Source organism: Boleophthalmus pectinirostris, unplaced genomic scaffold (genome assembly GCF_026225935.1).
Source record: "Boleophthalmus pectinirostris isolate CB_2022bp ecotype Guang Dong unplaced genomic scaffold, ASM2622593v1 HiC_scaffold_18, whole genome shotgun sequence".
Taxonomy (NCBI): domain Eukaryota; kingdom Metazoa; phylum Chordata; class Actinopteri; order Gobiiformes; family Gobiidae; genus Boleophthalmus; species Boleophthalmus pectinirostris.
Genome location: NW_026571133.1, coordinates 22,143,441 through 22,163,047, shown reverse-complemented (window position 1 = coordinate 22,163,047; position 19,607 = coordinate 22,143,441). Strand labels below are relative to the sequence as shown.

At 40.1% G+C, this 19,607-nt stretch overlaps 1 protein-coding gene across 1 annotated transcript in view; it reads right to left on the bottom strand.

Moving 5' to 3' along the window:
- Positions 1 to 1,227: 1,227 nt before the first annotated feature.
- flncb (filamin C, gamma b (actin binding protein 280)) overlaps positions 1,228 to 19,607 on the bottom strand; it is a 19,176-nt gene continuing 796 nt past the window's right edge. Inside the window, exons 2-49 of the mRNA XM_055154111.1 lie at positions 17,711 to 17,959; positions 17,525 to 17,622; positions 17,300 to 17,450; positions 17,106 to 17,224; positions 16,874 to 16,951; positions 16,634 to 16,796; positions 16,369 to 16,569; positions 15,760 to 15,882; positions 15,011 to 15,148; positions 14,811 to 14,937; positions 14,578 to 14,714; positions 14,307 to 14,500; positions 14,130 to 14,243; positions 13,898 to 14,041; positions 13,385 to 13,508; positions 13,152 to 13,312; positions 12,984 to 13,074; positions 12,716 to 12,885; positions 12,527 to 12,644; positions 12,190 to 12,452; positions 11,509 to 12,106; positions 11,210 to 11,383; positions 9,856 to 10,018; positions 9,619 to 9,779; positions 9,382 to 9,549; positions 9,163 to 9,286; positions 8,929 to 9,085; positions 7,796 to 7,985; positions 7,698 to 7,721; positions 7,366 to 7,613; positions 7,097 to 7,189; positions 6,620 to 6,719; positions 6,378 to 6,518; positions 6,170 to 6,298; positions 5,921 to 6,094; positions 5,683 to 5,844; positions 5,379 to 5,582; positions 5,135 to 5,287; positions 4,933 to 5,055; positions 4,557 to 4,814; positions 3,987 to 4,256; positions 3,745 to 3,882; positions 3,529 to 3,644; positions 3,305 to 3,437; positions 2,999 to 3,175; positions 2,696 to 2,914; positions 2,396 to 2,602; positions 1,228 to 2,174 (exon numbers count right to left, since the gene is read on the bottom strand). Coding sequence (XP_055010086.1) covers positions 1,987 to 2,174; positions 2,396 to 2,602; positions 2,696 to 2,914; positions 2,999 to 3,175; positions 3,305 to 3,437; positions 3,529 to 3,644; positions 3,745 to 3,882; positions 3,987 to 4,256; positions 4,557 to 4,814; positions 4,933 to 5,055; positions 5,135 to 5,287; positions 5,379 to 5,582; positions 5,683 to 5,844; positions 5,921 to 6,094; positions 6,170 to 6,298; positions 6,378 to 6,518; positions 6,620 to 6,719; positions 7,097 to 7,189; positions 7,366 to 7,613; positions 7,698 to 7,721; positions 7,796 to 7,985; positions 8,929 to 9,085; positions 9,163 to 9,286; positions 9,382 to 9,549; positions 9,619 to 9,779; positions 9,856 to 10,018; positions 11,210 to 11,383; positions 11,509 to 12,106; positions 12,190 to 12,452; positions 12,527 to 12,644; positions 12,716 to 12,885; positions 12,984 to 13,074; positions 13,152 to 13,312; positions 13,385 to 13,508; positions 13,898 to 14,041; positions 14,130 to 14,243; positions 14,307 to 14,500; positions 14,578 to 14,714; positions 14,811 to 14,937; positions 15,011 to 15,148; positions 15,760 to 15,882; positions 16,369 to 16,569; positions 16,634 to 16,796; positions 16,874 to 16,951; positions 17,106 to 17,224; positions 17,300 to 17,450; positions 17,525 to 17,622; positions 17,711 to 17,959 — 7,955 coding nt within the window. The 3' untranslated portion in view covers positions 1,228 to 1,986. The remainder of the gene's footprint in view (positions 2,175 to 2,395; positions 2,603 to 2,695; positions 2,915 to 2,998; positions 3,176 to 3,304; positions 3,438 to 3,528; positions 3,645 to 3,744; positions 3,883 to 3,986; positions 4,257 to 4,556; positions 4,815 to 4,932; positions 5,056 to 5,134; positions 5,288 to 5,378; positions 5,583 to 5,682; positions 5,845 to 5,920; positions 6,095 to 6,169; positions 6,299 to 6,377; positions 6,519 to 6,619; positions 6,720 to 7,096; positions 7,190 to 7,365; positions 7,614 to 7,697; positions 7,722 to 7,795; positions 7,986 to 8,928; positions 9,086 to 9,162; positions 9,287 to 9,381; positions 9,550 to 9,618; positions 9,780 to 9,855; positions 10,019 to 11,209; positions 11,384 to 11,508; positions 12,107 to 12,189; positions 12,453 to 12,526; positions 12,645 to 12,715; positions 12,886 to 12,983; positions 13,075 to 13,151; positions 13,313 to 13,384; positions 13,509 to 13,897; positions 14,042 to 14,129; positions 14,244 to 14,306; positions 14,501 to 14,577; positions 14,715 to 14,810; positions 14,938 to 15,010; positions 15,149 to 15,759; positions 15,883 to 16,368; positions 16,570 to 16,633; positions 16,797 to 16,873; positions 16,952 to 17,105; positions 17,225 to 17,299; positions 17,451 to 17,524; positions 17,623 to 17,710; positions 17,960 to 19,607) is intronic.

The window sequence follows — 19,607 nt, the reverse complement described above, 5'->3', positions numbered from 1 at the left end:
TTGGCCAGATCTATGAAGAACTACATGTACAAATGCATTTTTTCTAAGGTATGAGCAATAAAAACATCTGTATTTTAATAAAAATTACATAGATAAGTTGGTATAATGTGGAACATAAGAGTGATATACAGAGTGGAGATAGAAAAGTTAGAGTGTGCACCTTTTATATACGCAACTAATTTAATTTCCTCCATACCTGTTCTCCTGTGAAGGTCAGATACATTGATTTGTATATTCTGATAGTTTTCAGCTTTAGAAGATTTTGACCCATGTGTGTAAGTCAAAGGCAGAGTCCCTGAACTGTTCCCCAGTTGAATCATAAATGCAGTCTCTGAGTCTGAAAAAGAAACTGCACAATACACAGTTTGTTGTTTTTTTTTTTTCCATTATGAATGAGATTAGTTGATTTTTCTTCTGTATATTTCTTGAATAGCATAGGCTACTGTAATAAATAGGGATCGATCTGAAATCCAGCCCATTAAGCCAACATGCTTGTTAATGGAACATGTTTTTACCGCGAGATCTATGCAAAAATAACCAACCCTAAATACAGCATCAGTACCTAATAGATCCATGATCAGTACTGACCATTAACGCTGGCCTTTTATCTACAATTAATTGTTGTTTAAGTGAAACCTGAAACACGCAGCGATCACAAGTCCTATTACAGGGTAAAATGTATTCACTATACACTTACATTAATAAGTAATAAGAAAAGCTTGCACTTACAAATATGGGTTGATCTGAAACGAAAGCACGTGTTTCACTGACAGTAATCTGCTACCACCTGGCGGCCTGATATAATAGTAATACCATAATACGTAATCATGTTTACCATCTGTCTAGGGATAACATAAAAATAGTTAATTCTGGTACATTTACAGAAATGTTGATGAATGTACACTGTTCCTGCTAAATGGACTAAATAAATAAATAAATAAATAAATAATAATAATAAAATATAATTGTAAAATCCTGATTTATCAGACTCTTGATAACTGGCCAAAGTCAAGAGTTGCAGAGGCTGTTGAACTATGTGTGAAGATTTATCAGAAACACTTTGCCAGAAGCTCAGATAACAATTTTAGCTTGAGGTATGCCTCAGTGAAGTTCAGACAGCATAATACACAATAATACCACCATCAAGGTCCAAAGAATGGCTCATATAGAAATGTGGAGTATATGGATTCCAAAATAAGCAGCAGCTTTTCACAATCATTCAACACGTTTAGTAAGCAAATACCCTTTATTATGCCTGCACAATCTCACCAGACTGAAAGTTGTATATCAAACAATTCACAGATTTTGATACATAGAAAATTACTATAAAATGTCACTCTCTAATAATTCTGCTGCAACATCACATTTTTAACTTCCAAAATAAGGTGAAGCCTTTGCACACTTGTATTCTTGTAGCTTAAAAAATGTATTTGTCATCAGCTTTCACCTCAGCAGAAAATTCAGTTTACATTCTCCATATAAGACCATTCTGTCAAAAATGTTTTGAAAATAAATATAATAAAAAAATCAATAGATGATTAAAATCACAGCTCAAGATCATTGGTTTACACACAGGTTTTACCACATTCATTTGAAGAGGTTTGTAAAAATTAAGGAACATTTTATGATTTGGCTGAATCTATGCAATATTTTAGCCCAGTGAAACTCAAAATATCACTATACATATAATGAGTAGTCACTGCCTCTTCTCAATCATTCACTGTTGTTGGTTAAATTAAATGAATTCATCTTGTGACAGGAATGCTGATATGAACAGGTTTGTATTGTAGATGTGAGAACAGGGCTTGTGTTCAAATCGAAATGAGTAAATTGATGAATGCTCATCCACATGTTAATTCCATCAGACAGACACTACAAACCGGTGCAGTGTCTGAACCTGAGGCAGCAGTCCTACAGCAGTATTAACAGTCACAGGGAGAATAAAATAGAGTTCATTGGGTCTCAGTAGAAGACCAAAAATGAATTTTAAGGGACAGTAACATGAAAGGGGCTTCCTGGGATGTGCTCATCACCCCACTTGACTATGAGGATGTAGCTGCCCTGCTCTTTGACAGTGTAGGTGACATTGTACATCCTGTTGCCCATGTGCTTCACATACACCTCCTCACACGGCGTTTTTGGCCCATGCACACCAACCATCAACATGTTGGTACCTGTTTGAACAAAAGAGAACACACAATATTTCACTGTAGGTATAGTTTGCCTAATTTATAGGCATGTTGTTTACAGTTTATTATGCTGTAACTAGAACCATAATTATCACTTTCTTTTTATGTATTTATTAACCAAATGTATAGACAGCATTGCGTATGATAATTACCAGGGCACTAGCAGGAATATTTGTATTGTTTTAAACTTTGTTTTATGTCTTTACCTGCTTTGCTGCAGTCCACTGTAAATGCATTCTTCTGACCAACAAAAGCTTTAGAAAGGCCTGCGCCTCTGGAGATGACCTTAGTAGCATCTGAAGAGAATTTGGGCAAAGAGTTGAAACCCCCGCCCACTGCTGAGGACTTGGAGACTGTTTCCACAAGAACTGAGGAGGTTTCATGAAGACTATGGCCACCAGACAAACGCGGCCCTATAAAGATAGGTTTACGGTACAATTACTTAATTAAACCTAGACAATTTCATAAAGACCTGTTTCGTATCAAAATTGATTTAGTCTTCATACCTGTAACTTTAGCTTTGAATGGGCTACCAACAATGTGCTGAGGTCCTCCATATTTAATAGAGATCAGGTAGCTTCCTGGAGCCATGGGCGTGTAGAAGACCTTGTATCCCTCAGGACACTCCTGACAGTCCATCTTCACTTTGGACGGGCCATCAATGGTCACGGACAGGGCTCCTGCTCCCGCATTACATGTGTTAACGACAAACTCAGCTGGCACACCTGCAGGAATTGAATACATTAATTTAAAAATCACATTTTCTTTTGTTCTTCTAATAATCTGATGTATTATTGTATTATGCAAACCTGTGATACCACCCTCCAATCCAGCCCCAAAAGCAGACACCATTCCAGGATCACCAACTTGCCCTAGATCTCCTACTCTGATCTTAAAGGGACTTCCAGGAATATGGCTGCCATTGAAGCGCACATCAATGGAATGGACTCCATTTTCTCTGGGGATAAACCTGATAGCATACTGGTCTGTAGAGAATGGAAAAAAGATAACTTCACTAATTCCAAGTAAAACAGTTCAGCTGGCCTTTTGAATGACAATGTGTAAAGCATAAAATTATACATTTATTCAATAGTACAGCAATAACAGGGTATCACCTTTGTCTAGTTCTGTAATATAGCATTCTTCTATAGCTCCAGATGGTGTGTGGATCTTGGCATCAACTAGCCCTCTAACTCCATTCAGTTGTACAGCAAAAGAGGCTTCCTGACCCACCACCAATCCCATCTCCTACAGAGCACATTGACAAATAGTATATATAGTATATATATCTATTTTAAACCTCTTCAAATAGAAGACATCTTGATTCAACTTTTCTCACCTGCAAACTGGTGACTGTGAGACGACGGGCATCATCTGACAGTGTAGCAACTGGGACAATAAAAGGAGAATCTGGGATGTGCTCATCATTAAATTTAATAGATACCTCATAATCTCCTGGAATACAAAAAACAGAATATGATACAGATCCTTGTACTTTCTACATGCCAATATGTCATTCTATAAATAATTATTTTCTCTTAAATTAAATTCTCACCAGGCTCCTGAACTACGTAGGACACACCACATGATCCATCCTTTCTATCTTCAAAGGTGATCTCGGCCTTGCTGGGTCCCTCCACAGCAATGGACAAACCGCCAGCTCCTGCCTCTCGGGTCCAAATACTGAACTCAGCTGCAGGACAACAAGAACAGCACATTAATCCCTGGATAACTCCACAGAGAGTAAAAAACTAAAACAATACGCAAAAGCAAACTATTTGGAGAGTAAAAGAATACCTGGGATCCCTGCCACTCCTCTGTCCAAACCAGTGCCCCCTGCCCGGACTTTATGTGCCCCTCCCTCACCCAGGGGTCCCACAGTAAATTGGAAGGGGCTGCCAGGGACGTGCTGCCCCCTGTATTTGACATTGACTGTGTGAGGTCCCATTTCCTGAGGGATGAAGCGGACACTGTATGTGCTGTCCTCTCCTCGGATGATCTCGGCCTCCTCAGTTTTGCCGCTAGGACTGGTCACCTGAGCTGTCATTTCCTGGTTTGCAGCCTCACCTGCACAAGATAGAGAAATGGTTAAGGTTCAAAATATGCAATACTAAGTTTATGAAAAAAACAACAAACAACATCAAGTTTTAAAAACACAAAAGAGATGCAGAGATTAAACCATGAAGATATGTACAAACAAATAATGTTAATGATAATGTTATTTTTGGGTGAGAAGAAAACAATGCAATGCAAATTAGAAGCATGCTCTTTGATCGACTAAAATATGCTGATTCTTAGTCCTCTATAAAAACAGCTGAATAATATTTTTCTTTCCATTAGATTTACACAACACACTTGTCCACACACCATCCTGCAGTGGTGGTCTGCTACCAGCTGGCATTCCGCTGAATCCACTCAGAGCATCACGGCCGAGGAAGTCTCCAAACACGTCCCTGAAGGGATCCCCTCCCACCTGGGTGCTCTCCTCCACTCGGACCTCCCTCTTGGTCTCACCTCCACGAGTTTTACTGATCTCTGTACGCTCTGTACGTGTGTATGTGTGGCTGCTGCGAGTGAAAGTCCGGGTCACACGCTCCTGAGCTGAAACCATCTGAAACCAGTTTCCTACAAATGAAGCAGGAAGTGAGCAGGGGACAGAGCCGGGGCTGAGGCGCACCATGGGAAAAAGAAGGAACGGAAAGGACAGGAAGTACAGACAGGAAGCACTGATTTCCCAGCTCACCTGGTATTTTAAGGTTGAGGTCACAGGTGCTACCCACAGTGGCAATAGAGGGAGCCTGTCGCCTTCTGGTGATGCTTTCCTTCATCCGACCCTCTCCAAACACTTTTACTGTGAATGGACTTCCTGTTGGTCATAAATACTTTGTAAACAAACCCTAACAATCATTAATCAAGAAGGAAAACTTTTTGGGCAGTGTCTAAACCTGGAACATGCTGGTCAGCAAACTTAATGTTGATGATGTAGTTTCCAGGCTCAGTGGGACAATATGTGACCTTACATGTCCCGTCCTCCACATCCTCACAGTTAATGTCCACTTTACTGGGACCTTCAATAGACAGCCCCAAACCTCCATAGCCTAAAATATAGTTTGTTGTAAAAAAGAAATATGAATATAGTATATAATAAATGCATATTAAAACAAAAACAACCAAAGATGGTTGTGTTACCTGCATTTCTGGTATCAACAATGAACTCTGCCATTTCCAGAGTGTGGCCCTCCACTAGGCCCTGGCCATATACCTTGACCTTGCTAGCGTCACCGATCTCCGATTGTCCAACCATAATTTTAAATGGGCTGTTGGTCACATGTTTTCCATTCTTCTTCACACTCACTACATGTTCTCCCACTTCTTTTGGCGTGAAAGAAATGCCTATAAATAAAATAGTTGTTCCTTTGCTATTACATATGCTAACCAGCAATGTTACTGTAAAATGAGGAAATACAAACTACACAGACAGTAAACAGCTTACCAATGTGGCGGTTGGGCAGTCTTTTGAGCAGACAGGGTTCCTCATTTCCAGATGGAGCTCTAATACTTGTGGTCAAACTGCTTAAGTCTGTCTCTGTGATCTTTAGGGACACATCTGTAGCTGTGCCAACATTCAGCTGAGACATTCTCATTGAGTCATCTCCTGAATATGACAAAACACACAATAAATTCAGAAAGAGTTCATTAAATGTCAAAGGTGACTTCTACTGAGTTTGCACCTGTGATCTTAGCAGTGAAGGGGCTGCCCGGGATGTGTTTATCATCAAACTTGACAATAATGTTGTAGTCCCCGGGTGCAGTGGGTAAGTAGGAGACGGTGCATGTTCCATCTTTGTTGTCTTTACAGCTTATTTCTGCTTTAGAGGGACCTTCCACAGCCAGTGATAGACCACCTACAAAAGAGAGATATTAACATGAATCATTTTAGTTTATTCTATTATTTTAGTAACTCTTATGTTGTGTATTACCTTCCCCTGCATCCTTAGTAACAATGGTGAAAGCAGCTGGTCTGTTCACCATACCATGACTTAGACCAGGACCATAAGCTGTGACATGACCACTGTTAATGGCGTCCACATAAAATTGGAGTGGACTTCCTATTACCAACAAAATGTCAATTAACACATAATAAGTATGTGCAAACTGCTTAAATGCAGACAATACATTTTAGGTTACCTGGGATGTGATTTCCATCATATCTGATGTCCATCTCGTGCAGGCCTTTTTCAGTAGGAGAGTATTTCACAGTTACAGTTCCATCTTTGTTGTCCGTGATATAGGGGCAGGCAGTTCGACCAGAGGGCATCCGCACAACACCTAAACAACATGAAATGATGCTCAAACTTAATGTAGAATCAGTTATGAGTTTCAGTTACACGAGAAAAGGTACTGCTACTGTTTCTGCTATAGCTGAATACCTGTAATCTCTCCCTTTTGCACAGTGAAAGGAATTACTAGGCTGAAGGGGCGGAGCACAGCCTCCATCCCATCCCCAACACTGATGGGATCATCAGTGGCCTGCACCAAAGGCAAAAGGAAAGGGCATTAGTCACATACTGGGAGTTCTGGGACAGTGTCCAGACAGAAGAGGAAGCTTCACAGCAGAGAGTCACAGTGAGGCACAGACTGGCCAAAAAGAGTCATCAGATGGTTTTGAGTATGAACCAAAACACTTGCAGGAAATAAGACATTAAATGTGATGTATGTTTACATGGGTCTTAGCAGAGGCAGCTATGATGCAGCAGACAAGATTGTCATGCAAGTCTCAAGCTGAGCATAACATTTAAAGCCACATGACTGTGAGTTGTAATGGTGACACTTTGCTGTACTGAGATGATGAAGGACAGTTTGTAGGAGCCAGAATGGCCAAGAGGAAAAGGTTGATAATATTGTACCCATGAAGGGGATAAGCCCAAATAAGGAGAGTAGGGCGGATGCATTTGAAGCTTGTCACATGGTTCTTCAATCATTGGTATAGTTTCACAGGCCTGTCAACGGGAAGCAAGGTAAAGTTTTTAAGCAAACCATCATGGGCATAGTATTATGGAAACCACTGAGTACTTCTATTTTTATGTTTTTTTTCACATTTGAATTCACAATTTTGCAGTACAAACTTTTCACCAACAGGTGTCATCCTTGTCCCCATAACAACAGAGAGACTCACCACCACATGGAAGGGGCTGTTGGGGATGTGTTCCCCTCCAAATCGGATTGTGATCACATATTTCCCTGGCTCTGGTGCTGTGTAGTAAATGTCAAAGGTCCCGTCTGCATTCTCCACCACATCTACATCCAGCTCAGCACCATCAGGAGTGGACACTTTACAAGTCACTTTGCCTTTCCCAGCAGCCTTTGCATCCACAGTGATGACTGTCTCCTCACCAATCTGAATGGTCGGGCTTACTCCTGAACCTTATGATAAACATTTTCAAAAAGTCAATATTTTGATATTCAAGCTAAATCAATAAATATGTGTATGTTATGAAAACCACTGACCTGGTCCATGCCCCCCAATAGACACTATATGACAGAAAATCCCACAGTTAGACATTTAATTGTGAAAAAAAAATGTCATTGTGTTTAGCTTGACTAACCTGTGACCAGACATTTGCTAGCGTCTCCTGTGGGAATGGCATGGATACGGTATGGTGAATAAGGAATCTCATCTCCTCCATATTTGATAGTGATGGTGTAGCGCCCAGTCATGTCAGGGACATAAGAGACTGTATAGGTCCCATCCCGGTTGTCTCTTATATTTGCCTTCTTGGGTTTCCCCTCAGGATCCTAAGGACATGAGTAGCAGTGTAATACAAACTTGTACAAATAGTCAAAAGGCCATCACTGGTCTCTCAGCAGGAGCCAAAACTCCTCATCTGTGGTGCCAAGAGAGATAAAAATTTGATAGCATGTAAGACTCATATTAAAGAGTGTAATTTAAAAAAAATTTAATGATATAGACATAAATTTGCTGTAGAGAAGTCTCATTTTACCTACAGAATCCTCTATAGCTATAATAAAACAAGACTTTTAAATGAAAGCATCACAAAGTTCGGTTTTCAAAAAGCAAATTTCCTTTACTGAAAAAAATTAACTCCTGTCATTGAGACCAGTGTTGTGAGTGTCTGTTACATATTTCACAAAGAAATCACACGCAAGAATTAAATCTATTTAAAATGCAGTAAACATTTGGTCAACACACATTTGGAGGCAGTCCCTAGTTAGACAAATCAGAAAATTCTCCTGTTAGCTTATCAGGCAAAAGCAATGAAGGTAAGTGCATAAGAACGCCACAAAAGGGTATGATGGCTATTTTTAAAATCATATTTAATCTAAAACAATGAAAATATATCCATGAATACTTGTAATTTGTTTGAAAGTAGGTATTACAATGGTTGGCTGAACACTTGGGAAGGAGGAGTGAGGAGAGAGACATAAGACATGGTGAAGGGGTGAGTGGGAGAGGGTCGGAGCCTTACGCTGCCTTTCTTAAGAATATGGAAGGGGATGGTGCCTTTTACTATATGTGACTCCCACACCCTCCTGCCCCAGTCCTCCACATAAACAGAGGCCTCGCGAGTGCACCCATCAGGACCCTGCAGCGGGACACCCCCAACAAAATACCAACAGGCGGGATAAGCACAGATCGAATCACACCAAGAGTGAGTGACACAGACAAAGACACTAGAGAGATATATGAATCTAAATGAGGCATTTCTATGTGACTTACCAATATCTGAACAGTGAGCAGTCCCTCGCCTGCATCCCTAGCATCAATAGTGAACTCCACAGGTAAACTGGCTGGGACTCCTGATGAATTCAGTCCCGGACCACTAGCACGAACTTTACTGGCATCATGAGCCGGCAGTGTTTTTATTTTGAAAGGGCTGAGGAAAGGTTGAATTATAGTCTTGCATTTCATAAACATTTATCTGTGATGAATCTAGACTCACTCACTGCTTACCTGCGAGGGACTTCCTGGTCAGCGTATTTGACACACACTGTGTATGGACCATCAAGGGCAGGTGTGTAGTTCACTGTGTAAGTTCCATCCCCATTGTCTGTGATGCTCACTGGTTCTGTAAGACCTATGCAAGACAAAAGGAGGACAAAATCCACCTCACTCGAGTGATACTGAGACTAAAGGATTAAGATGTTCAAAAAAGGAATCTTCATTCTTTACCTGTTGGCCCATACAAGAGAACCTCTAATGGGGCCATCCCAGCTTTGCTAGTGTCAACAGTGAAGGTCTGCGGAACCTGGGCCCGGACCCCATTTCCAAGTCCTGGACCTGAGCACCGGACTTTACTTGGATCCACCACCTCCCTCACAGGCACCCGAAATGGACTCCCTGCAGCAAAAAATTTAGGTGTTTTTATTGTGTACTAGAATGTACAGAGTGGGCCTGCAGGTCAATGACCTGGGATAGGCAGTCCTCCAAAGGTAATGTTGACATCATATTCTCCAGGGGTAAAGGGGATGTACTCCACACTGCAGCTGCCATCTTTGTTGTCCTTACATGACATCTTTGCTTCAGAGGGACCCTCTATGGCTAAGCCCAAACCTCCAGTACCAGCCCCCCTAATAAGAGCAAAATTCCACAAGGACAAGCATTGAGAAAAATGTTACATATAATTTAACATTACATTAACATTACCTAGTCTCCACAGTAAAACGGTTTGGTTTGTTCACAAGTCCCTCTTCCAGACCAGGGCCGTAAGAGCGCACTCGACTGGGGTCACAACCCTCAGTAACGACAACTCTGAACGGACTGTTGGGCACTGGCACGTCGTCATACAACACTTCAATTAGATGCAAACCTACAGAAAGATATTCAAACATGTATAACTCTAAAATATGATTCAAAATAATACAGTATTGCATTAAATACAAGCAAGTGGCATCATCAGGCCAAGTTAGAAGGCATAACTCAATTCGGTAAGAATGCATGTTTTTTCAAATGAGATGGTCTAAATCTTCATTTTCAATTTCAAAATCTGAGAGCCAAAACATCTTGATTGCTCCAACAATGTACAGAGTACAGAGTTTGAGTAACAGAAACATCCACAATGAAATAAATGCTAGATTTAAGTGTTTAATGCCAAACTGTGGAACATTCCAGGAAGAGCAATAACATGTCATTGAAACAACCAGGTAGTGAACCACCTAGCAGAAAAGTTATGCAGAGCACCTTTAACTAAAGAAATAGAGATTATCAACCATGCATGCCAAATATTCATGCATTTTCCTTAGGAAACTTAAGGGCTTAAAGCTGCCACGTGCAGTAGCTGCTTTTTTGGAACACAAGAGATCTGCATTTCATCAAAAGACCAGTTTGAGCGAGATCCACAGTGAGTATTTCTGCCCCATACAAAGCAGAGGGCTCTGACATGTCACACATTACTATCAGTGGAAAACTATCTGGCTTCAGCTATTAATACCAGACAGTCTCCTTTCCCTCCCTCTTCCACTAGCTTTAGTATATGCATGAAGTCATTTTACTTTTAATGAAAACAAATTTAGTCAATTATAATCAAGAAAATAAGGTTATAATTTGAAAAATATCCAGTACTTTTGTGCTGAAAGCAGGACTTGGCAAAAAGAGTGTTTTTTACATATTGTTTTAGACTCCTGACAACATCTCAAGATTAAAATATTCTACAAATCCTACAAACACACACTGCATCAGTTATTTATTTTTATTTGTATTATTTATTTGTTTTGCTTAAAGCAACACCACACAACTTTCTGGAGTGGCACATCACCTGAATGACTCCACTGAATTAGAAAAAGAAACCAGACTTTAGAATATTTTCCATGGTGATAGATTTGTTTTATGACAAGACAGTGGAACAGTTAGATAAAGTTGGGTTTGTCAGGTTTGTGGAGATTTCAGTGCAAAAAACATCCAAAATGAAAACAAAATACATGTGTACGTATTTATTGGCCAAAAAGGTTACATGGTGGGGCTTTAAGATAAAGAATAACCCTGTCACTGTGATATTCCTTACCATCTTCATATGGCGTATACTCCACTCTGTAAGTGCCATCACCTTTGTCTGTAATGAAGGCATCTGTGGTGATGCCCGAGGGATTCGAGATGCCCACCTTGATGTGGTTTCCCCCAGTTTTACAATTAACTCTGGCATCTACAGTAAAATGTGTTGTTACTTCCTTCAACAGGCCTGCAGAGAGAAAAAATAACATAAAAAAGAAAAAAAACATTATTTAGACAGAAGACTTAAATGTGTAGTTGATTTCAATTGCTTAAATACAGATAATGTAACAAAATCAAGTAACATGACCTTACCTCTAGGTTCGACTCCTGGTCCGTACACCATGATGCCACTGGTGTCAATGGCTGGATCCACTTGCAATCGTGTGGGGAAGTTTGGCACAGATTGTCCTCCATATTTGATGGTAATGGTGTACATTCCCTGAAACTGTGGGATGTATGTGATGGAGTATGTGCCATCACTGTTGTTCTGCACATGGACCTCAGCTTTGGCCCCAGAGTCTGAGATGATTTCAATGGTGAGCTCTGCCTCTCCAGCTTTTGAACAGTCCACAGTAAAGAAGCCATCCTCATTAACTTTGCCCCGCTCCAGGCCTGGACCACTGGCGGTCACCTTGCTGGGGTCAAACACTGGCTGCACAGTTGCTTTGAAGGGGGACCCAGGGATGTGCTGGTCTGCAAACAATATGTTGATGGAGTATTCTCCAGGCTCAGTGGGCAGGTAGGATACCGAGCAGGACCCATCTCCATTATCCTGACATTCAATCTTAGCTTCACATGGCCCCTCCACTGTCAGACCAAGACCCCCTGTTCCAGCTCCTTTTGTGTCAATGGCAAATGGTGCAGGTTTACCCACCACACCGCCTTCAAGTCCAGGACCATAGGCTCGCACCTGGTGAACAAAATTGTAGTTCCTTGTGAACTCCAATCTGCTGCTTCAAACAAATGAGAAATTGATGGTATACGTGTATTTACCTTTGAAGGATCAGGAGGCATGACACCTTCCACAGAAAAGGGGCTACCTGGAATCGGGTTCCCGTCATAAGAGATGTCCATTCTGTAGGTGCCCTCCTCTGGTGGGATGTACTTTACTGTGTATGTTTCATTGCTGGAGCCAGACTCAAGTTTGCATGGGATTGGCCGTCGCGATGGAGAAGTTATTTTCACATCTAGTTTCCCTTGACCTCCAGCTCCTCTAGTGCAAACTGTGAACTCCTGATCCTTCCCAACGTCCACTTCTTTGAGAAAATAGACATAAATACATTACAATGCTACAATCTACAATTAAATATTATTTAACTTTGGTACTTACTGTTATTTAGACCTTGGACTTTGACCTTGTTGAGGTCTAGAGGAGGAGCCACACTGATGTTAAATGGGCTCTTAGGGATGGGGTCTCCACCATGACACACTGTGATAGACATGTTACCCTTTGAAACAACAGAAATCTATTAGCTTAAAGTCACAAAATTATTACTTGCGACACCCAGACCAGTGTTACCTGTTGGATAGCAGTGTAGCGGACTGTGTAAGAGTAGTCATGGTTGTCAATGATCTCAAAGTCACGCACGGCTTCACCCTTTACTGTCCCAGAAAAGTACACGTCAGGAATAGCTTTTCCTGCTCCTTTCGTATAAATGTTAAAGTGAGTCGGTTTTCCTACTTCAACTCCTAAAAAATTCAAATGAGACAAAGAATTTTTAGATGTACATATATATAATTGGTTTTAATAAAGAAACTATGTATCTGATTTGTACACATTTATGCACCTATCTTGTTGAGTCCTGGTCCCTCAGCTCTGACCTTTGCTGCATCATGAGAAGGATCTACTTTTATTCTGAAAGGGCTGATGGGGATTTCCTGTTACAAGGAAAAATATTGGCTTAATCAACAGCCTATTTCATCAGCGATTAATTTAATTTAATTTCTTCTTTTACCTGATCAGCAAACAGAACCATAATGGTGTATTGTCCAGGACCCGGAGGAATATACTTCACGGTAAATGTGTCATTGTCATTTTTAATTATATCAAAGTCGATATCAGCCTCTACAGGACCAACCACACCAGGGGCACACTTAATCCCAATGCTGACATCACCTGAAGAGAGAGAGAGAAATTGGTATTTAAACAGACACATAAAAATAATGAGATAAAGAAATAATCTTTTACCCTGTCCGGCCTCACTGCAGTCCACAGTGAAATAAGTCGGTTCATTAGACTTTAGTCCAAATTGTTCAACCCCTGGACCATACACTTTTACATTCTCTGGGTGACTGCCTTCACCAATAGTCACCTGTTTTTGAGAAACAAGCTAAATTAAATAAAATTTTCTCAATATACTATTTGGTGTAATACATCCACCAGTTTCTAATTGTGAGTTTTATTATTAATATAATTATTCTAGAAAAGAAAAGTGTCAAGTCTTGAGTATAACCACCTCAACATGTAAACTGGGTTAATTGTCACATTCAACCTAATAGGGCTTCTCACTAGCAGAATTTCCAAAACCTCACTTAAATGGGCTTAACTAAGGAAACAGTGATTTCATCACACACACATCACAAAGAAGATCAGATGGTTTGATTATCTTATGATAAGAAGTGTCAAAGCCTTATATATGAGGTGACATGCCCTTTATCAGTTGGCTACATTCACAATGTGCCTGAAATTGTGTTTCCTTACCCTGAAGGGACTTCTGGGGACATTGACTTCACCCCATGTTATGATTATTGTGTGTTTAATGGGCTTTGTAGGAATGTAGACACAAAAGTAGGTGCCATCACCATTATCTGTGATCTGTATGTCAATTGGAAAGCCTTCTGCATCCTAAAATATAATAAAAAATCATACAAGATAGTTATAGCTTTTAGTTTTATACATGGTAATAAAAACAAACCACACACTGGCATCTGACCTGTGCATATAACTTCAATTCTCCACCACCAGCTCCATGTGTATCAATAGTAAATTCGGCAGGTTTGCTGACAATACAGCCTATTGGTTCCAGACCTGGGCCATAGCAATTTATCTAAAGAAAGTAATACCTGTTAGCTTTCCAATAATATTAGAAACAAAAAACTTCTAAACTAACCTTTTCCGGAAAGATGCTGGAAGCAGCTGGGAGAATATGTGCCATGAAGGGACTGTCTTTAATGTCCTCATCGTCACATATGACATGCACAGCATAGTCCCCAGCTTCAGTGGGCCAATAGCGCACATCACAAGAGCCATCCCCTTTATCATCACACTCTATCTTGGCTTGAGATGGCCCCTCAATGGAGAAACCTGTGAATCAGAGGAGTTTTAATGTACTGACGGAAATATAAAACAATTATAGACAATAGTTGATTAAATTCACATACCAAGCGTTCCAACCTCCATACCAATGGCTTCTACCACAAAGTCAGCACTTTTCCCCACCATGCCTGTTTCCAGACCAGGACCCCAAGCACGTACTTTCTGAGGGCCAGCCTCCTCACTGACATACACCTCAAACGGGCTGTGAATTATATGAATGTTATGATTGCAGGAACACCAGGAACACCTGTACTGTACATGTGAGGGTCCAAACAGATGTTGATGGGACGTGTCTCACCTGCGAGGTATGCTGTGTCCTCCCCAGGTGATTGTAACTATGTATTTGCCAGTGTTGACGGGATAATAGTTACATTCATACAGCCCATTCTCCAACTCCAACACCTTGACCGGTTCATCCAGCCAATCTACAATCAAACACCCATAAACTCACAGGCTTATTGTTTTATTGCTACATTCCTTCATACTTTGATGTCTTACTTGGTCCTTTCACAGTGACTTTGAGCTCGCCGCTGCCAGCTCCTTTTGTGTAAACTTTGAAATCTGCCACTTCTTTGACTCTCACACCCTTTGGCTGCAGACCTCTGCCAGACGCCCGGCAGGCATTTGGATTACAAGCTGTGAGGAAAAAGCACATGTTATATGAGAGTTATTACAGAAAAAATACAACTAATTTTTCACTGCACATTCAACACTTTTGAAATAAATGGCTGTAGACTGTCTCGGCCGTTAGTCAGCTGAACAGAACTGGGAGAAGCATTTTGTTGCTGAAAAAGGAAAAGCAGCAAGAATGAAATAGTTGTTAAGAAGCTGTTAAGAACTGCAAGAGTTTGTTATGAGAGAAAACAGTAACTGCTACTGCAGTATTAACAGTAGATCTAAACATTTACAGATTTGGTCATGAAATGATGAAAAATAAACAATAAAATGAACAATAAATGTTGTATTTTGGCAACAATTCCAGAAGTGAGCATGATAATATTTTTTTCAAAATGAGGAATCATTTTTATAAGAATTATTTAAACAGAAAAACTTTTGGACTTGTTTATTCTGACAACTTGAGAGAGCTCACACATTCACTCTGACGACAGAGGGCTGTTCAGTGAAGCAGGCGCCAGCACATGCTGTAAAGCTGAGGACCCCTCAGAGGAGTCAAGGCCAGATTGAGTGGGAAAAGAAAGTGGACTAGCGCAGCAGGCTCCAGTGACATGCTCCTCCCCTTTACTAACTTGGTCGCCTGGGTTTGGGAGGGGTTGGAGGGGGAGCTCTTCTGGTCTTGTCTGAGGGTGGAGTGCGCACAGACTCAGGCATAGCCTGCACAGGGGACCCAGCTGAGGGGCTTCTCTGTGAAACTGGAGGAGGTAAGAGTCATGATGATTAAGAAAAGACTGAGGCCTCCAGGCCAACTGTGCAGCAGTCATATCATCCACTCAAGGAAAATATTTGACATAATAAAATGGCCTCATACAAAGAATACATGGTACATCAAACTTGTTTTCTGGGTTTCTTTAATGCTGAATGTGATCTAAATAACAGTGGAGGCATCTTGAAAGATAAATCTATATATTTCAGGATGAGTGAGCCTCTGAAGAAAAGACCTTACCAGTCAAGTGCTATTTTATGATTGTGGTGGGGAATGGCATTTTCAGGATTAGGCTCCAAACACAGTTATTAACATAGCAAGTTCAATCCAAAAACAACCAAAAGTCTCATTGTGGTTGGGCTTAACAGAACTAAAAAAAACATGAATGCAAACTACATACATACCTGAGCTGTGTCCTAATAAATAACACGAAGAAAAAAAACTGATAAAAAGTAATTGATTTAGAGGAGCTTACCTTCAGAGATATGAACAGTGAATGGACTTTTAGGAATCTGTTGTCCAGCAAAAGTCACATAAACTGTGTGGGCTCCTTCTAAAACAGGAACATAGGTGCAGCGGAAAATACTGTCCCCTTTGTTCTCTAGAACTATCTCCACTGTGTCTCTGCGTCCATTAGAGTCCACAATAATGACGCCCACATCTCCAGCTCCGGCTCCTGTTGAACACCAAAAACAATAAGCCCAAAATTCTCCATAGTTTGCAATATATATTTCTTTTACCTGCTGTGTAAATGTCAAAGTATGTGGGCTTGTTGGCTACATTGCCTGCTGGCTGAAGTCCCGGCCCTCGAGCCTGGACTCTGGTGGGGTCACCCATGGCTTTTGACACTGTAACCATGAAAGGACTTCTGTCTATGTCTTGTCCAGCAAACAACACCTTTACCTGTGAGGATGCAAAATAAACAATTCAGTACAGTGGCAAGTCTTTGTATGACTTTGTAATCTAAAATATAGCTTTACCTTATGCAGTCCCTCAACTTTGGGCAGATATACCACAGAATAGGATCTGTTCTTGTCATTGTTTGGGATAACTCTGGCCTGAAAAGCATAAGATATGATGATAATTATGATGATGATGATGATGATGATGATGATATCTATACCACTACTATTATTACAATTATTATCTCAATTACTATGTTACTACTACTAGTATTACTGCTACTTCTACAACTCATGTATGTAATCTCACCTCTTCAGTGTGTCCCTCTGGGTCTTCTACATAGACTAGAACCTCTCCCAGTCCAGCCTCCACAGTCTCAACCAAAAACTCTGCAGGCTTCAAAACCATATTTCCTAATGGCTCAATACCTGGGACAAAAATACAATATTATTAGTAAAACATGAAAAGTTTTTGCTTCAGTTTAGTTTATATTTGTTGGTTACCTGGCCCATATGCTTTGGCCCTTTTGGGATGCAGTGTCTTTGCTTTCAGTGGAGCACCAGGCTTCAATTTAGATTTAGGGAACTGGGACAGGTAGGTCATGACTGAATGCTCATCCACATTAGGATCAACAATTTCTTCAGGAGCAATGACCTGAAAACAGAGTGTAGCATCTCAAAAGGAGAAGTCTATTACTGATAAATACACAAATTTAGAAGTAACTTTACTTGTGGCACTCCAAGCCAGTCATCAGCCTGCTGCATGGCCTCTCTGGCATTCTCCACAGGCTGACTGGGATCCCAAGTTTCCCAGTCCGGACATAGACCTGTTTGAAAGACACAAATTTTGTTAACATACATTATTTTACCACTTTTTGGGCCCTTTTGTTAAATTACCCGCCCCTTGCTTCATACCTGGGGCACAGTTATCCACCAGAGCTCCCAAGGCCTTGCCATCCCTCCAGTCTCTGTGGAAGTTAGTTATGGGGAGTTGAGGCACTTTGTTCTGGATCCAGCCCAGCAGACGCTGTTTTGGGGTTAGCTTCTTGGCATCTTCATCATCTTCATCGTCCCACATGGGCATGGAGATAGAGTAGTGGAGGATCAGGGTCCAGATTAGACCTAAGATTAGCTTTAGGTTCCCATCTACGATGGCTTTAGAATCTGGAAAGTACAGAAATGCAGATGTGATGTTTTTAGGGTTGTAAAAATGTATGTGAAAACACAGGGGCTGACACATCTGTTTACAAACCGTGAAACTGAATTGGTGGAGAAATTTATCCTGGAAAGGAACATGGTTTTGCAAATGGCCTTTTGTTCTGTAAAAGCTTCATGTAATAAAATCACTGTGACAGGTTTATAACGGCAGAGTATGAGCAGTTAGGGTTAGGGTAGTTTGTGGTGAGCTCTGCAATGAGAACATAATGGCTTCCCCAGCTGTTGTCAACAGTGCTCAAAATGCTTTCAACTTTGAACAATTGGGGGTTGTTTAAAACTCAGTATAAACCAGGAGCTACTTCCCTTCCTTAATACAGTATTTCATTTCCTGTTACCACTCATCAAAATAAGACTAAGATGCATCACAATGTTTATCTTTGGGATGTCTGGAGCATAGTTTTAGTTGTATGTCAGCATTCTCAGTAATGAGAGTGATTCTTCTATTGACAGCACATGATGATGTCATACAATACAAGCTCCGGTCTGAGGAATGAGGTCAGTTTAAATAGGAAACACATGACACAGAGCTGTATATCTCAGCACCAGACAAGTTCCTTGAGTTTTCCATTGTATCCTTCAGCACTGATGACTCTTTCTGTTCAACGTGAGCCCAAACCAGCAGTGACTCATGGTTCTGACTTCTACGCTCTAGTTTTCAGACCGTAATGTTTTCACCACATCATTTGATTTAAAAAATGACAAATCCCTGGTGGGATGAAATGAATGAAAGACAACTATATTATAACAACTATATATTATAACTATATTATTATATATTATTATATTATTGGAACTCTCTAGATGCATGCCAACTTTCTCATGTTTGGTAAATCGTGGACTCCAAACAGTTGTGGAATGTAATGAAATAAAAGAAGTAAAGCATTGTACTAAAGTAATAAGGTATCTGTATTTTACTCAAGTACATTTTAACACGGATACTTTTTATTGTTACTTCACAACATTTGAGAGCATGTATCTGTACTTTCTACTCCACTACATTTTTTTTGGGATTGAAAAGTAAAAGTATATTGTATAAAAGTATCACAATAAATAAAGAAAAGTAAAAGTATCAGCTGAAAAGTCTGGGGAGTTATTTTTAACAAGTTCATAGTTTGAGCAAACTAACATATACAAATAAAAATAGCTAAAAACAACAACAACAACAACAACAACAGCAAACAATTCAGTTGTTTCTACTGAACAAAATTCAGCACAAATCCTTACCAACATCTCTGCAAGTTTTATTAGCTCTCAGAACCTGCATGAAATACCTTTACGTTTACTCTTTAAGTACATTTTTAAACAGTACTTTTACTTACGTTGATTTTTTTCATGAGATGCTTTGATTTAAGTATTTTTACTCCAGTATCTGTACTTTTTCCACTACTGACTCTAAATAGCTTATAGCAATTGAAAAAAAAAAGATATGCTGCTTACAGTTCAGTATATATATATATATATATATATATATATATATATATATATATATATATATATATATATATATATTATATATATTTTTTTTTTTTTTTTTTTAATGAATTCTCTACACTCCACTCCACTTTACTACTGCAAACATCCTAAGTCGATTTCA